This window comes from Pezoporus occidentalis, unplaced genomic scaffold (assembly GCF_034315485.1).
Source record: "Pezoporus occidentalis ecotype Australia unplaced genomic scaffold, CSIRO_AGI_Poc_V1 ctg197, whole genome shotgun sequence".
In the NCBI taxonomy this organism is placed as follows: Eukaryota; Metazoa; Chordata; class Aves; order Psittaciformes; family Psittacidae; genus Pezoporus; species Pezoporus occidentalis.
The window spans coordinates 595132-611169 of NW_026913822.1; the positions used below are offsets into that span (position 1 = coordinate 595132).

Sequence of the window (16038 nt, forward strand, 5' to 3'; positions counted from 1 at the left end):
TGTCCCTGCCTTTGGCAGTGGATTGGAACTGGATGAGCTTTAAGATCCCTTCCAACCCAAAGCAGCTGATGACAATGGAATCATAGGATCCCAGCTTGGAAGGGACCTCAAGATCATGTGGTCCAACTTTTTTAGGCAAAGCCTGACCTAGACTAGATGTCATAGAATAGGATCATAGAATAGTTAGGGTTGGAAAGGACCTTAAGACCGTCTAGTTCCAACCCCCCTGCCATGGGCAGGGACACCTCACACTAAGTGCTATGTCCCAGCGCACTGTCCAGACAAATCGTAACAGTGTCCAACTCGGGGGAGTACACTACTTCCCTGGGGAGATTATTCCAGTAGCTGGTTGTTCTCATTGTGAAGAATTTCCCTCGCGTCCAGTTGGAATCTCCCCAGGAGTAACTTGTGCCATTTATAGCTCCTCTTTTCCATGGGACTCCCTGCTTACTTAAGATAATTTTGAAATCTGTAGTAAATTATTACTATTTTTTTTTATTAGTAACTTTTTTTTCTAAAAAAATCACCCATCTTTTGGAGAAGTTCAGAAGCTACACACCAGTCTTTTTTGTTGCATAATTCTCTTCTTTCATCTGAGTCTCATAGCCAGTGACCTTATAAGCATGAAGCTACACTTCTAGATAACTTGCAGCTGTGAAAAAGAGTTCTTTAAACAATTAAATGACAAGGCAGAAGTTCTATTAGTGCCATGGTGACAAAGCACCCTGTAAGAAAGAGGACATCTTACCTTTTAGGTTGGGAGTTCCTGAAGGCTTTATTCCAAAGGGTTTCTATTCTGTCTCCAGTTTTAAATGCTTAGATACGTTCTCATTCTTTCTATATCATGACAGGAGTTTTTTTTAGCGTCTTGTAAAAAGATCCTCTTTTTACAAGTCCTGAAAAACTCCTCATGTCTTTTCCTGAGGTATTTTTAAATGTCCTTCTACTTTTTCTGCAGTAGAAATACTGACTCAAAGTTGGGAATGACATTGAATCACTTCAGAAAGTAAAGCAAATATACCATAAATGAGTTCTGTAGAAGTGGCATTTTTAAAGGTAGTTGCCTTCTTTATATAACTTAGAAAATACCAGACATGATACCTAAAGGAACAACCTTCAGGGAAGGAAAGTTATTAAGATGAAAAGTTTACAGCCAAGTTACTTTAAAAAATAAGGTGCAAAAGAAGTGATCATTGTTTATAGTTAATAGAGGATGGATGTTACAAACTATATCCTCTCTGATGCAACTGTATTCAGTGTAAATGAGAGTAAAAGGGTAAGAGCCCAAGGGGCATCCACTCTTATCACATTATTGCATCTACATTGTATGCTACAGAACTGACAAATACTAATACATCTATTATTATTATTTATTATTAAATAGTAATTAAAGTCTAATATTAAATTTTATGATCCTCTTCATATATACACATATGTAATAATCATAATATCATTAATTAATAAAACCAGTTAATTTTTAGTATCACTGAATTGAACACATCTGATTTTTTGCCTCTCACATCCTTTAAGTGAGAGAAGTAATGCAGAAGTGACATAAAATTAGCTTAGCTAATTCCTCACTAGTCTTTTTATTTGAAAACAGTACCTTTCTCAACCAGCATTCTAGTTCTTACAAACCAGTGAAGTTCCAAAGCTTCTGGTTCAACTTTTTTTCCCAGTTTAATCCAAAGACTGTAAGTACTTGAATGTTAATCAAAAGAGAACCATTAAAATTAAAAAAGATATTTTACTTGATTATGATAAAAGTATTGTTAATATGATGCATGTATTATGCAGAAAGAAAAGGGCTATAGAAATGAATGACTGAAGAATAATGCTCATTCAATGCATTTTCAAATGTAGTTTGAAAATACGCTATATAGGAGTGAAAATACAAAGAAAACTGCTTTAACAGTACTAACAGTGCTAGAAACTAAATTTCAAAGAGTGAATATAAATAAGATATATTAGACATTTTTAACAGTACATAAAGAAATTTGCAGTCATATATGCGTATGCATATTAGTACTATTTGTCTTAAGGGATTTTCTGTGTGTTTGTATGTATTTAGCAGTACTGATCTGAAGGGATTTTCTTCCATGTGATTCAGAAGTATTTGGTTTTTTTTCAGGACATTTCTGGACAATTCTGATGAACATCTTCCTCAAGATTTTTCAGAAGTCTTTTATCATCCATTACACTGGGTATTTTGTGTACCAGCGTCTTGTTCTTCCTTACTGAAGTGAGTATCAAAAGTTGATTGTTGTTAAAGAATCACTAGCTGGTCAATACTAATCAAATTCTGTTACATTTTGAAGTTTTTTCAACATTTTGAAAAATATATATTAATACATGTCTAATTGATATTATGATTAAGAAAAAACACAGAAACATCTTTTTAAATTCATTGTAAATTTTCCTAATTTTCAAACTTTAACAGTAACAGTCTGTAAGAAAGGCCAAACTGAAAGCAGTGCACTGTGTAGCTTTTTGCTAGTCTATTCATTATGTTTGATATTTGAATTATCTGTAAGTTTGTTTTCCTGTAATTAAAGAGTATATAGCTCTTGACAATAATGTATTTCAGCACAGTTGCTCTTTTGAAAGGCATATAATAAAGAATGTATGCCTCCCTGTTTATGATTGCTGGTTAAAAAAAAAGTTTGATATATAAATAACTCATTGAAAAATATGCTGCTTGATCGTAGTTGATTTTTTGGGAGATTACTGCATGATTAGAGGCAAAAACTTAGTTTCTTTTTCTGTGTCACTGCATATAATGACAAGTTACATATGAGACGTATGCTACCAGCTGTGCTGTCATTCCCTTTCTAATTTTGAACCTGAAGCACTCCCACACCAGTGCAGATTCTCTCCTAACCCCTTCACCTCCTCCTCCTCTTCAAAAGTTATTTCCTGAGAGATTTTCACTCTCCATTTTCCTGAAAAGCTGCTTTTACAAATTGTTATTCTGTTTAATGAGAAAGTATTATTCTATTTTGGAGGAATATGTTATCATGTGAGTGGTGACCTATGGTGACCTCCCAATGACCAGTGTGATGTGGATTTACTACCTTTTAGCTTATATGCACAATATCTTCTACCTTGTATATCGCAATATCTTTCCTACGATTTTGCTCCATACTACACAAAACATTTCTCTTCCTAATCTTCACTCCTACTGCATTTCAGCAGTACTTTTATCTCCTTCCTGGGTGACTTTGATACCTGCTGAGCCAGAAGCAATAGGTGCTGTGACTGAATCAAAGTTGTGTGGTTGGCTACCTGGAGCACCAAACCAAGAGAATAACTGTAGAATTCAGAATGTGTCCTTTTCCCTGCTTGAAATAGTAATTTAAGTTTTTCTAAAGCTTGAAAGATCAAGTACTTTTACCTCTCAGTTGAGTTTCAATAAAATTTTTCAGTGGCTTTTTAGGTTATACATGGGAAGAGAGAAAGGAAAATAGGGGATATAAGAGAGGGAATGACTACATGATCAATTGAAAAGGGATCTATTCTATTTCTGGGAAAATTTACGCTTCATTAAGCACTCATTGTAGAAAAGATGTTAAGCTCTTTGATGCCTTCTAAAGCCATTGGTCAAAATTTAAATTATACTGTGAATTATCAGTTTTGGAAGAAAACTTCACCAATGAGTACACTCTGCTGTGAAAAAGTATGTAAAGGAAATGCTGATACCATTTCAGTCGAATATAATTCTATTTGGGGTGGAATTAGTATTTTAGAAATGATACTTAGGGCAGATTTGTCTTGATAAGTAGCATAAGACTACTCCAGAGTTATCTATATTTTCCCTTTATGAAAAATGAAAAAATATGCATCTTCTTGACCACATAATGGTAAAATGAGGAGTGTAAAAGAAAGCACATGTCTGAGAAGATAGTTAGCCTGCCTTTGTGAGGACAGTCCGCATATATAAAGCCATGTACATTGTCCTGGTGATAATGAGTGAAGTATGTTGGTAAAATATTTAGTGTTTTCTTTCAACAAAGCACCTTTCAGCTGCTCAGAAACCACAGCCCAATTAAAAAAGAAGTGAAAGACCCTGTATGTAATGAAGTAATTTGAGGGACATATTCTGAGGTGTTCTAATTTTGTGTTGGTTTTACACTCTATATTCATGTCACGGAAGCTTTTCTTTCTTGAATTATTGCATTTGATGTATGAACAAGACACTTTATGAACAAGACACTTTAAGTGTTGCAGAAAACTAATTCTTAGAGCATTCTAATTCTTCCTGGATTTTATGTTTTTACTTCTTATATCTAATAAAAATACATATCCACTGTCCATAACAAGACTGGAAGCACAAGCAATTGTATACACCTCCCAGCTGTAGCCACCTAATTTTTAACTGATGACTCTAACCTGCCATAAATGTAGCTGTTAATTATTTGCTCTTCCTAAGCTTGATACTTCAAGAGACACTTTTGCTAGTTCCTGAATTTATTTTATTTACAATTTCACTATTTAACCAGATTTACTACATTATTTTTCATGCCTGAATATGCCTACAGTCTGTGTTCTTTTATCTGACTTCTACATCTTTGTCAATACTGTTAACATGAATTAGTTTTAATGTTTATTTGCTTTTTAAAATCCTGAACTTACCATTTGAGGTCTTCTGGTTTGTTTTGTTTTGTTTGGGTTTTTTTTCATCTTGGGTACTAACCAAAATAACATAGCTGATTATTAAGCTAAATAATTATTGATAATTTATATTACAGTTCCTTTAGTGGTAATTATGATTCATTCTTTGCTTCATTTGGGGTTTATAATCGTATCATTCGCAAATCAGAGTCCTCATTTTTTTATCTTTTACTGTAGTAAACTGATCATTTATATGTGTGATATTTATATGTACTTCACCTTTTGTCACTTTTTATGAGGCTGGTCTTATTTTCACTAGTACTGAGCTACAAGGATGGCAGAACATATGCCTCTCCATATGCACGTTACAAAACTTCTCAGTGCATTTATTGTTGCTAGCTACATGGCTGTAGGGAATGTCTGCTGTATTTTATTTTTCCTCCAAGTGAATCACATCACTGTACATTTCAATTTGCAAGAGGCCTAAAGAGCCAAGAACTGGTATATATTACAACATGATAGCTTCCCATCTGGTCAATGACAGACAAGTTTTCTTTCAACTCAGATATTTTAAAAATGATATTTATTTCTTAAGTAATTTAAAATATTGTCCTTCATAAATCTAATTGACCAAACTTGTCCCTTTTCTTATATTTTGAAATCAATAAGTGGCTTTATATATATATTATATATATGAATGATAACATGGCATTCAAGGGAGAAACAAAATGAAAGTGGACCATATATTTTAACTGAATTAGTGAATTGTTGAGTTTGCTGTCAGCCACAGTGCTAATTCTAGTGTGAATATAGTAACTGTTTTAATTTAAGCTTTAATTACTAACTAAACTGATGAGTTCTTAACATGGTGAGAATTTATATAACTAATCTTGAACATACAGAAATTAAGGTAATACTGTTAAGAATGCAAAGCTCCAGTGTTAAAAGTTTGAATGCAGTATGTATTTTAAATGTAGAAAAATTATTTTGGCTGTAATTCTATGAATATTTAAATGTATATGTGTATATATATTTTGATAAATATTATTAGAATTCAGTATGCAAAAATATAATTGTGGAGTCAGCATGATATTGTCAACAATTATATATATCCCAGATGAAAATCACAGTAGCTGTTCATAAGTTTTCACGGCACATACATTACTTATCAACCCACATGTATTTCCTTTGCTGTTAACATTCCAAAGGCTGAGATGTATGAAATCCTCTTTTACTGAAATGATTATTACAGTATTAATACTTGATTATGTGAAGTTTTGACATAATAGTGTGATGTAGAGGTCCTTTTGGGAGATGCGCCTATAGAAGCTTGGTTTCCTTAGGTAACTTCAAGGTTGCCCTGCAAGATTTGTGGCAAACTGCTTTTCTGGTAATGTATGCAAATATACCTGAGAGGGAGTAAATTGAAAGAATGTATCAGGTGGCATTTTCATTTCCAGGTGTTGTACATTTGTATTAGTTGCATTATCTATATATCAGCCTTGACTGAACAGTGAAGTGCTTGTGCAGTTATCTTTGTTTTTTTCATGTGTGCATACAGGCAGAGTTGGGTGGTAACACACTTGATCTAGTCTGATGGTCTTAGAAGTATGCACATAACAGAGAAATTCCTCTCTGTTAGGAGAGCTACATAAACCCAGTTTAGTTCTGTGCAAATAGTTGTGTGTAAATGAAACATAAAGTATATCCATATAAATCTTTATACTTACTTGACAGGAAAATCTAGCTCCTGATGAATAAGGCTTTAGCTGATGCTGAAGGTGTGTGTGTGCTGCCAGAAAATGTTTATGCCTGCATAGTCAATTTGTCAGTGCATATGTAGTTCTTACAGCGGTACATGTAAAATTTATGTGCATAAAAGTTTACATATGCAGTGCATAAACTTTCAGTGTTAGCAACTATTGTTGTATAAACTTGTAGCCAAAGTGAATAAATTCAGTGGCTAAACAGCAGCTGAAATTTAATTTTAAAACCTTCAAAACAATGAAAAATTGAGCTTTCAAGGAAAAAAATTTAACCACAACCCGATTTTGAAAATGTCTCTTTGAAAATGTTGCAAGAAGCAGAAAATAATGAATACAGTCAGTGATAAACACCTAGCAGGACAAGATTTTAATTTTTTTTTCCCCCTTTGCCCTGGGTGAGTCCAACAGTTGTTGGGTCACTGGCTGATGTCAGAGGAAGCCTGGAATATTTTTGTTTGGAAATCTAAACTTTTGCAGTAAACAAAAAACACAAGCAGAAAACAATCTGCAATCTCCTTAGAAAGTTATGAATTTCTACCATGCTTTCTCATTTCTTCCTTTTGGCGAAGCAGTCATTTAACCAGTCTAATAGTTCAGGTAGATTTTTCAGGATGTGTATGCATTGGTCAACCTAATGTGGCATGTTGCAGCCCCTTTGAGCATTCTCTGTTTTTTAATTAAGAGCTTCATATACTTCATCAAGGACATTTCAGAGCTCTTGCTAAGCAATTAGTGTAATAGTGAACTAAAGACTAATAGCCTTAAATTTATTCAAGCACAAAAAAAAAAAAAATCCTTTTTGCCTGATAGAACAAGGCAAACATGCTTCCATGAAAGAGATGTGAGGTTGCTTTGTATTAGTTATAACTTTGGCAGACAACCAAATGACAATTTGCTTTTAGCTAGTTGAAATTAAATGTAATTCCTTCCCTGAGCTGCCTTAAAGTAAGCAAGCATGAAAGCGTTTTCAGAGTAATCTGAGAGGAACTGACATTTAAGTGAGTTAGCATTACATCTGCACTATAAGGATATTAATTTCATAGATAAATTAACTACATTATTCTCTCTTTATCTTACATTTCGAAAGGACTCCATCAGCCACAGAAATGGCAGCCCAGGGTCAGCTAAAACTGCTCTTATCCCAGCCATACTGCAACTTGAACTTGCTTTTGGAAACATTGCTACATCATGATTGTCTCTTAGTAAAAATTTTACTGAGAAGTTCAAGTAAGTATTTATACTTTCAATCCTTACATTGCTGAGAAATACAAATCCATTTTTAACAACTTGAATACTGCAGGAGACCTGTCATGTGTTTTTTGGGGGGATATTGGGTATTTTGGATATATGTATACACGCATACTCCATGTATATAACTATAACCTACCTGGTTAGTAAGTGACAAGATTTAGACTTCTGTTATTTTTTGTCAATATGATACATGAAATGTACAGAAAAAGTACGTTTTTGGGGGGTATTCATTTTCCAGTAGGGCATACTTCTTGAATGAGTAAAAAGAAAGAAATTATTATGTTTTACAGTCAATCTGAATATTCTTAGTTTCAAAACAGACTGTGACTTGATAAAATAGGCTGTAAAATTGTAAATTCAGAGGAGTCAAAATAGATTTTAACTTAACAGAACTTTGATACCATAACTGCTTCACACAGGTTTTTAAAAGTGTGGATTAGCAGTCTGAAAGATCACTTTCAAAATTGTTTCAACAGTGAAAAGCTTCTTAGAGGTTTTGTTGAAGTTATTTTAGGTTTGTCACTGTAGGCATTCTAGAAGTGCGTTTATATGCTTCCTCTTGTTAATACTCTCATTAATGGCACTATGAAAGTAGAACAAATAAAATAATGGTTCTACAAGCTTTTTTCTTTTTATTCTGCTAGCACTGTGTTTGAAACAAAAAACTTTATCGCATCTTTTTTTTAATAGCTTCTGGATGAAATGATCATATTGTTGAAAAGCTAATGGTATAATCACTTTTGACGTAATTTTGCCGTAATAGTGAATGAGAGTTTTGGTTCCTGTCTTTCTTTAGCAAAAGAATTCTCCCTCCTTATAAAAAGAAAAAACTGCTAGGTTCACATAATAGTAGATAAAACATAATTTAGTTCTGTCATTTTAAAATGGTCTAACATTTGTCAGAGGTACAACTTTGCTTCCACCCACTTCTGTCATGCATCTAACTGCGAACTGCACTGCATCTGCTTGCCTACTTAGATACCTGTCGTATTTTACAAAGACTAACAAATGTTTGATCAGGATTGTATTCTTACCCTAGTGTTATCCAGTACTGTATTTTACTAGCTGCTTAAGTTATCATAGGTATTAAGTGACAGAATGTGTTAATCTATTGACTGACCAACCTCCTGAGCTTCAGGGAAATATACTACTTTGAATTAGAAAATGTGCTATTTACACAGACTTTATTAATGTAACTACAACATTGGTATGAATAAACTGTCAGTTTAGATTAAGTTGAAACCTGCAATGATCCATAACTTCTAAATTAATTTCAATGGGGTTAATTATCTAAGGATGAAATTATTTATTCTTTATTCCCTCTCCTATGCAGCAGCTTTGTGATGCTATATAAAGTATTGTTTTGTTTCTATGTGAGCTGTTATATATTAGTACAAGGAAAGTTAGTTGGACTAACAAGCCATACCTTAGTACTAGCAATGACAGTTTTGGATTCTTCTGTTCAGTAGGATAAAAGTCTTAAAGAATTACGTACTCATCAACACTAAAATTTTGCAATATGTGAAAACAGATTAAAAGCTAAGTGTACTGTAGTTTTTTAGTTATTTGCTGTAGCAATAACAAAACTCCCTCGTATTTAACTACATTGTGAGAATTCTTTTCATGTGAAACACATTCTCACGTTTTAGTTTATTTTATACTTAGTCTTTCTCCCTTTTAGAAAGCAGGCCAGAAGGCAAAAATTCTTTATGAAGAGGTGCTTATATGTGGAGTTTTTTGGTAATGATACCTTTTTATTGTATGGTAGCAATATTTGGGGATAATTGCAGTAAGCACCATGCAAGCACATTTAATTTAATAGCATTCCCATTGTTCTTACACAGTTGTACCCTGGTAAGTGTTACAGATAATGTATATTCCCTGTCACAATATGGAGTATTGTTGGTACTGACTAAGTTGTCTCAGTAGCAAGAATATTTTGGCAGAATGCATGTATACATGATTTAGTGTTGCTAAATATTACAAGGTTACCGTATTTGTTGACACTAATGAAGCTCCATGTATGTAACTATAACCTATCCAGTTAGGGAGGTGACAAGATTTAGACTTTTGTTATTTTTTATGCAATATGATATATGAAATGTACTTAAAAAGTAAAAATCCTCAAATGTGAAGTTATTGCATCAAAAATACTAAAAGCAATAAATCAGGATATCCAAAACTGCACCACTTATTTGTCTCCAGGGAGTGTGACCACTGGATAAAAGGCAGGTTTGAAAAATAGAGTTGAAAGATTGGATTTGCATTTTGCAACTCTGTAACTTAAACTATGAGTCTAAATAATGTAGGTGCATTGAATTACAGTTAATTACAGTTCCATGTAATCCCATATAGGGATTTTTGTAGGGGAATATATAATATATATAATATATAATATAATATATATTATATATTATATAATATATAAATCTAATATATAATATATATATTATATATATACCAATATTTAGAAAATATCTTCTAAGAAGACATATTCTTGCATGAGTGAAGGGGCTATGGTCCTTTGCTGTGCCTTTGTGGAGGGAAATAATGAAGGTAGCTGGTACTGTGTTAATTTTCTGGCAAAACAAACTGTTTTGCAATTTTCTTGGTGACCTTTTTTACCAGAATGGCTTTCTCAGCTATGGTTGTGAAAAAAAAAATTGATTATTTTGACAAGCCACAAATAATAGGGGAATAAAGAAAGTGGTGCTTGCATGATATGAGTTATTCAATCCAGCAGATGATGATATGAAAATGAGAAGGGTGAAAGTGAGCTCTGAGATTCTCTGCTGGACTTGCTGGAAATGCACAGCATGCCAGCAGAACAGTCAGTGACTTCTCATTTGAGAGTCTTTATTTCCAGGAACCAGGACTTATTCTCTGCATAAGAAAGCAAAAAGCAATAGCTTTATTGAATTACACTAGCCCAACACAGGTTTAATACTAAAGGGAACCTTGTCAGTCAGCAGACACCTAGCCATTTATCAATAGTAGACAGAAAGAGTTTACTGAGAAATTGTCAGCAAGGCACATCTGAGTCCTTCAATCAGTCCTTGGGCCTCATACATAGTTTTGTTTAAGTAGAGATGATAGTGCCAAGTTAATGCTGTACAACAGAAAAAACAATGTATTCCCTTTTTTTAAGACACATTCCCCCCACCCCCTTATTCATAGCAATGAATGCATGAGAGTCCAGTTGTTACATTTAATTTTCCACACAAATTTAAAGTGAATACTGGCATGTGGAGATAAATTGGAAGAAAACTGGCTTTCACAGTAGGACAAGGCCATTGGCAGTTTCACCTAATGGTTTTGGATGGCACAATGCATAATCTAGAGACTAATGTAAGAGGGTATTGTACAGTTAAACCTAGATTAAATGCTGGTCCCCACTAAAACTTAGTGACATTTGCAAATATTCTGTGATAAATTTAAGGCTGCAAAACTGAAATTGTACCCAAAGAAATGTGAGATACTTCAAAAAGAGATAATTTAACTAGCATACCTAAGGAGGGTTAGGAAAGGAGGATTTCCACTGAGAAAAATAAAACTGTGTGGTACAGTAACGGCCAGCTCCCCAGACACTAATAGATACAAAGAGCTTTCTGCTGCTGTGCTTTTATAAACAGGTTTCTGGCAAGAGAAATTACTTGAAACTATATTTGTCAAATGGAAGGATGTTTTTCCCTCACCCCACGTCTTTGCCCCTTGTGAAGTAGCTCTTTAACCACCACAATGTATAATGTGGAATTTAAGAGTAAGTTTTAAGCACTAGTTAAATTTTAATTAAATTCAGTTTAATTAATTAAATGTTAGTCATTTAAATGTAAACAACATTGGGTTTTCCAAGTTACCCTTAAAAAATGGTGAAAAGTGGTAGCTTTACCAACTGACCTCACTCAGGAATCAGACTGTACTTTTAGTGACAGTAGTGAGTTACTACTAAAAAAAAAGTACATTCCTTTAATAATTTACCAGCTCCATTAAAATCTTGACCATTGGCAAAACCTGTACAACAGTTCATTTCCAGTACTCGAAGTCATTATTTTTGTACTTCTTGAAATAATTGTCCTCCTTAGGAAAGCACAAGTCTCTTAGAGGCATTTATATTCTTGTGCAGAGATAGCTCTCTTCACAGATATTTGTGGGTCATCCAGGATGAAGCTTGTGAGTACAGACTCCAGAACACCTAGAAGTTTTCTTAGCTTCTTCATGATAGCAAACAGTATCACGGTAGCCTAACAACAAAAAAATCAAAAGATTACATTAAAAGTGACATCCACTTAAAATACTTATCTGACCAGCAGACTTATTGGGTACCGTACTTGCGTAACCAATGTGGTAAAATGGTACAAGGGTTTACAGGTGTCCTGTGCTTCCATCTGGAAAATCAACAGAAAAGGGACCATAATCAGATATCTTACTCCTTTTGATGACTTTCCAGTGATAAAGAAAACAGTGAACAGATTTTATGGACATTCTGAAATGCTGAAAATGAATTTCCATGTGGACTTACTGGAGCCCTGCTGAGAACCACATACCTGCTTTTGACAAAATGTAAAGATAGTCTCTGTGATATATCTGTGACTGTGATATATCTGTGACTGTGATATAGGGTCATATGGGTAATTCTTTAAAGACATTTCTGATCTTTTAACATAAGTAATTTCTGGTAGGAACTTCTTGCTACAGAAGTAGAGCTCTAGAGCAAATACATTTTAAGAGGGTTACATGTTCAGTATCAGTCCTAATACATGGACTAATACAAAACAGATAATGTGGTCATAGGACTAAATTCAATATTGCCTCATCAAATTTTGGCTATCAGAATGCCACAATTTCAGCGTACTATCCCTGTACTATATAACTGGGGGTATTCTCATAGTGATTATTTTTTTGTATTTGGCATGAGTAAGATAGATTTCAGATAAGCCATTAACCTGGAGATTCATTAATGGAAGGCTCATCTCAGTTGAAAATAAAATGTTTAGGGAGAAAAATACTAAGAAAGTCAAATGAGAGTAAATTTCTATGGGATTGGTGACATATATAGCCGCAAAAGTAGTATGCTGATTTTATGGGCAGATGTTAAAAGTTTGTTAAAGTCTTTTTGACTTGTGTTGATCTTTTTAGTTGTCACAAGTGCGGGATTTATTGGATTTACAGGTAGCAGCTGATACAGAGGATTATTTCTTTTTTACTAGATTGAAATGGGTAGGATAAAGATCTGTATTTCATTAGGATAGAAGTAATACATTCTAAAAGTTCTTTTTGGAATTAAAAAATAAAATAATAGACTTTCTGCCAAAATAAAGATATATTCAAAGTTACAATAGTCTAGCTGTCAAGACTGACTGGAGAGTGATTGCATTGGAGAGGACCAATTCTATAAGAAACAAGTAAAATGATCTACCAGAACAGATGCAGAAAAAGAATAGAAAAAAAAATGCAGGTAACAGAAGAAACACTCAGAATACAGTGCAAAGAGGAAACTAGTGCAAAGTGCTTGCTGAAATGTTTGGTTCTAAACAGATAAAATATATCCTATTTTGCATTTTTTTATATCCTCATAAGCTGCTGTGATTTAAGCTATAAAGAAAGTAGAGGTTTTATGAGCTTTGCAAATAAAAGAACTGTATAAGAAATAACTTGTGCCATCTTCAGTTTCTGTTCCTAAATGAAATAGCATGTATAAATTTTAATTTTGACTACAACTTTTGGTCAAAAAAGACAGCATGACTGTTTATATCTTGTCTGTCTTGTAAGGATTCACTAGGGAAGGAGTCATCTAGAATCAATAACAGATTTTCTACATTCAGTAAAATTCATTTCATGGCTAAACCAGTAGCAGATAAGAGCTGGATGAGTGTGGTAATGTCAGCAAGTTACTGGGAAGTATTTCTATCAGTGAGAAAGAAATACGGATAAATTACGCTTCCCCCTGAAGATACACTTTTAAAATACGGGGTACTACCCCAAAAGGTTAAGTTCATTATTTTGTCCTAGGATGAATGATACATTGTGACTGGCTAGGATGTAGCTGTTATTCATTCAATACATAATTGTCTTTTAAATGTATTTATTAATAATATGGATATTTTAATATACTTGATATCCTCTGTGCATATGGAACATTATAGAATCATAGAATAGTTAGGGTTGGAAAGGACCTTAAGATCATCTAGTTCCCACCCCCTTACATGGGCAGGGACACCTCCCACAAAACCATGCCACCCAAGGCTTTGTCCAGCCTGGACTTGAACACTGACAGGGATGGAGCATTCACAACCTCCCTGGGCAACCCATTCCAGTGCCTCACCACCCTTACAGTAAAGAACTTCTTCCTTATATCCAATCTAAACTTCCCCTGTTTAAGTTTTAACCCGTTACCCCTTGTCCTATCACTACAATCCCTAATGAAGAGTCCCTCTCCAGCATCTCTATAGGCCCCCTTCAGATACTGGAAGGCTGCTATGAGGTCTCCACGCAGCCTTCTCTTCCCCAGGCTGAACAGCCCCAACTTTCTCAGCCTGTCTTCATACAGGAGCTGCTCCAGTCCCCTGATCATCCTCGTGGCCCTCCTCTGGACTTGTTCCAACAGTTCCATGTCCTTTTTATGTTGAGGACGCCAGAACTGCACACAATACTCCAGGTGAGGTCTCACGAGAGCAGAGTAGAGGGGCAGGATCACCTCCTTCAACCATGCTCCTTTTGATGCAGCCCAGGATACAGTTGGCTTTCTGGGCTGCAAGCACACACTGAAGCCGGCTCATGTTCATTTTCTCATCAACCAACACCCCCAAGTCCTTCTCCTCAGGGCTGCTCTGAATCTCTTCTCTACCCAACCTGTAGCTGTGCCTGGGATTGCTCCGACCCAGGTGTAGGACCTTGCGCTTGGCATGGTTAAACTTCATGAGGCTGGCAACAGCCCACCTCACAAACGTGTCAAGGTCCCTCTGGATGGCATTCCTTCCCCCCAGTGTATCAATCAACTGAACATTAGACTATATGAAAATAACAAACAGCGATTTTCGTTAACAGGTGCCTAACCATATAGCCATATTTGTATATGGATGCAAGTCCTGCTAAAATGAGAAAGAAGCATCTACTTTGAGCTACCTATAGGAGCTTTAGATTCCATTCACAGGTTAGCTTTTGATACTGAAATGCAGTGAGCAGAAAAAAGAGAAATATATAGAGGTAGGCATCAGTGGGCAATAGGTATGATGCCTGTCATGATGTTTAACAGGAAGGCTGCATTGGAGCTGAAACTAGGATGAATATTTAATGTTATGACAGGTGAGCTAATAAGTGTTAAAGAAAAATTCTAAAGCAAGAGAAATCTTCTGTAGACTCCTAATTCATAATATTTAACCAGCTATACTGATCAACTTTTTAAACCTTTCAACCAGCTGACATTATCTTTTAAGATCCCTTCCAAGCTGAACTATTCTATGATTTTGTGATTCTATGATCTATGCTAGATTTAAAATCCATTTCAACTTGAGCTTTGAAAGGTCAGATATTCTTCCAATGTGGGCAACATTTATTTAAGGGTAAAACAAAAGAATAAAGCTAATGAAAGCTTACATATCTTGTTATGTTTCACCTCAGAATGGTTTCCCAGTGGATTCCTGAATGTCTTGGCTGAAAAGCAGACTTGTATTATACACTAGTCATAAGAAGATATGTATAAACCCCTACAGAATTCTTTTATACTTCTTTCAATTTATCTAAATTTACTGGTAGAACTAAGTTCATTAGAAAAATTATTAGTAAGTTGTGACTCAAACATTCCATGTGGCACGATCATAAAAGAAATTTAAGCTTCGTTTCATGTCATAAACCCCTTTAAACAAAGCAATAATGCCATTTCCCATCATGTTCTGTAAAGACAGTTTAAATAGTATTTAAAATCTCAGCAAATCCTCCTCCCTAGAATTTGATTAAATTAATTTTAAAAAATCCCTATAGTAATATAATCAAAGTTAATTCAAATTTTCATCTCAAAATTTGAATAGCTCTGTGGTTTTCTTTTTTAACTGCTTTTTCCTGCTTTTTTGGTTCTTTCTTTTGTCACATCCATATTAGACAACATATCACTGGTTTGAGTGAATTAGTGGAATTTGTTTGATTCTTCAGATACTCTGAAGCATCTGGCATTGAAAGGTGTCTCAGCAAAGTATGCCGGCTTACTCAACCCACAGGAAGAAAAGCTGACTAAAAAAAAAAACAATCTTACTGCTAATCTGTCTCCTGCCTCAGGGAAAAAAGCCCGCAGCTTGTTGGTTATGAAATCACTGATCTTATTTTTCAGCTTTCTATATCCTATGGGCTGTTTCTATCAAGGCTGCATGCTACCCAGGCTGAATGGTTTGCAGTAATGTGTGAATTAGATCCTAGGAAT

The 16038-nt window shown here is 34.5% G+C and overlaps 1 protein-coding gene across 3 annotated transcripts in view; it reads left to right on the top strand.

Moving 5' to 3' along the window:
• KIAA0825 (KIAA0825 ortholog) overlaps positions 1–16038 on the top strand; it is a 247886-nt gene that overhangs the window by 97227 nt on the left and 134621 nt on the right. For all 3 annotated transcript variants that reach the window (XM_062617491.1, XM_062617492.1, XM_062617490.1), the window contains 2 exons: positions 2132–2242; positions 7465–7604. In XM_062617491.1, coding sequence (XP_062473475.1) covers positions 2132–2242; positions 7465–7604 — 251 coding nt within the window. The remainder of the gene's footprint in view (positions 1–2131; positions 2243–7464; positions 7605–16038) is intronic.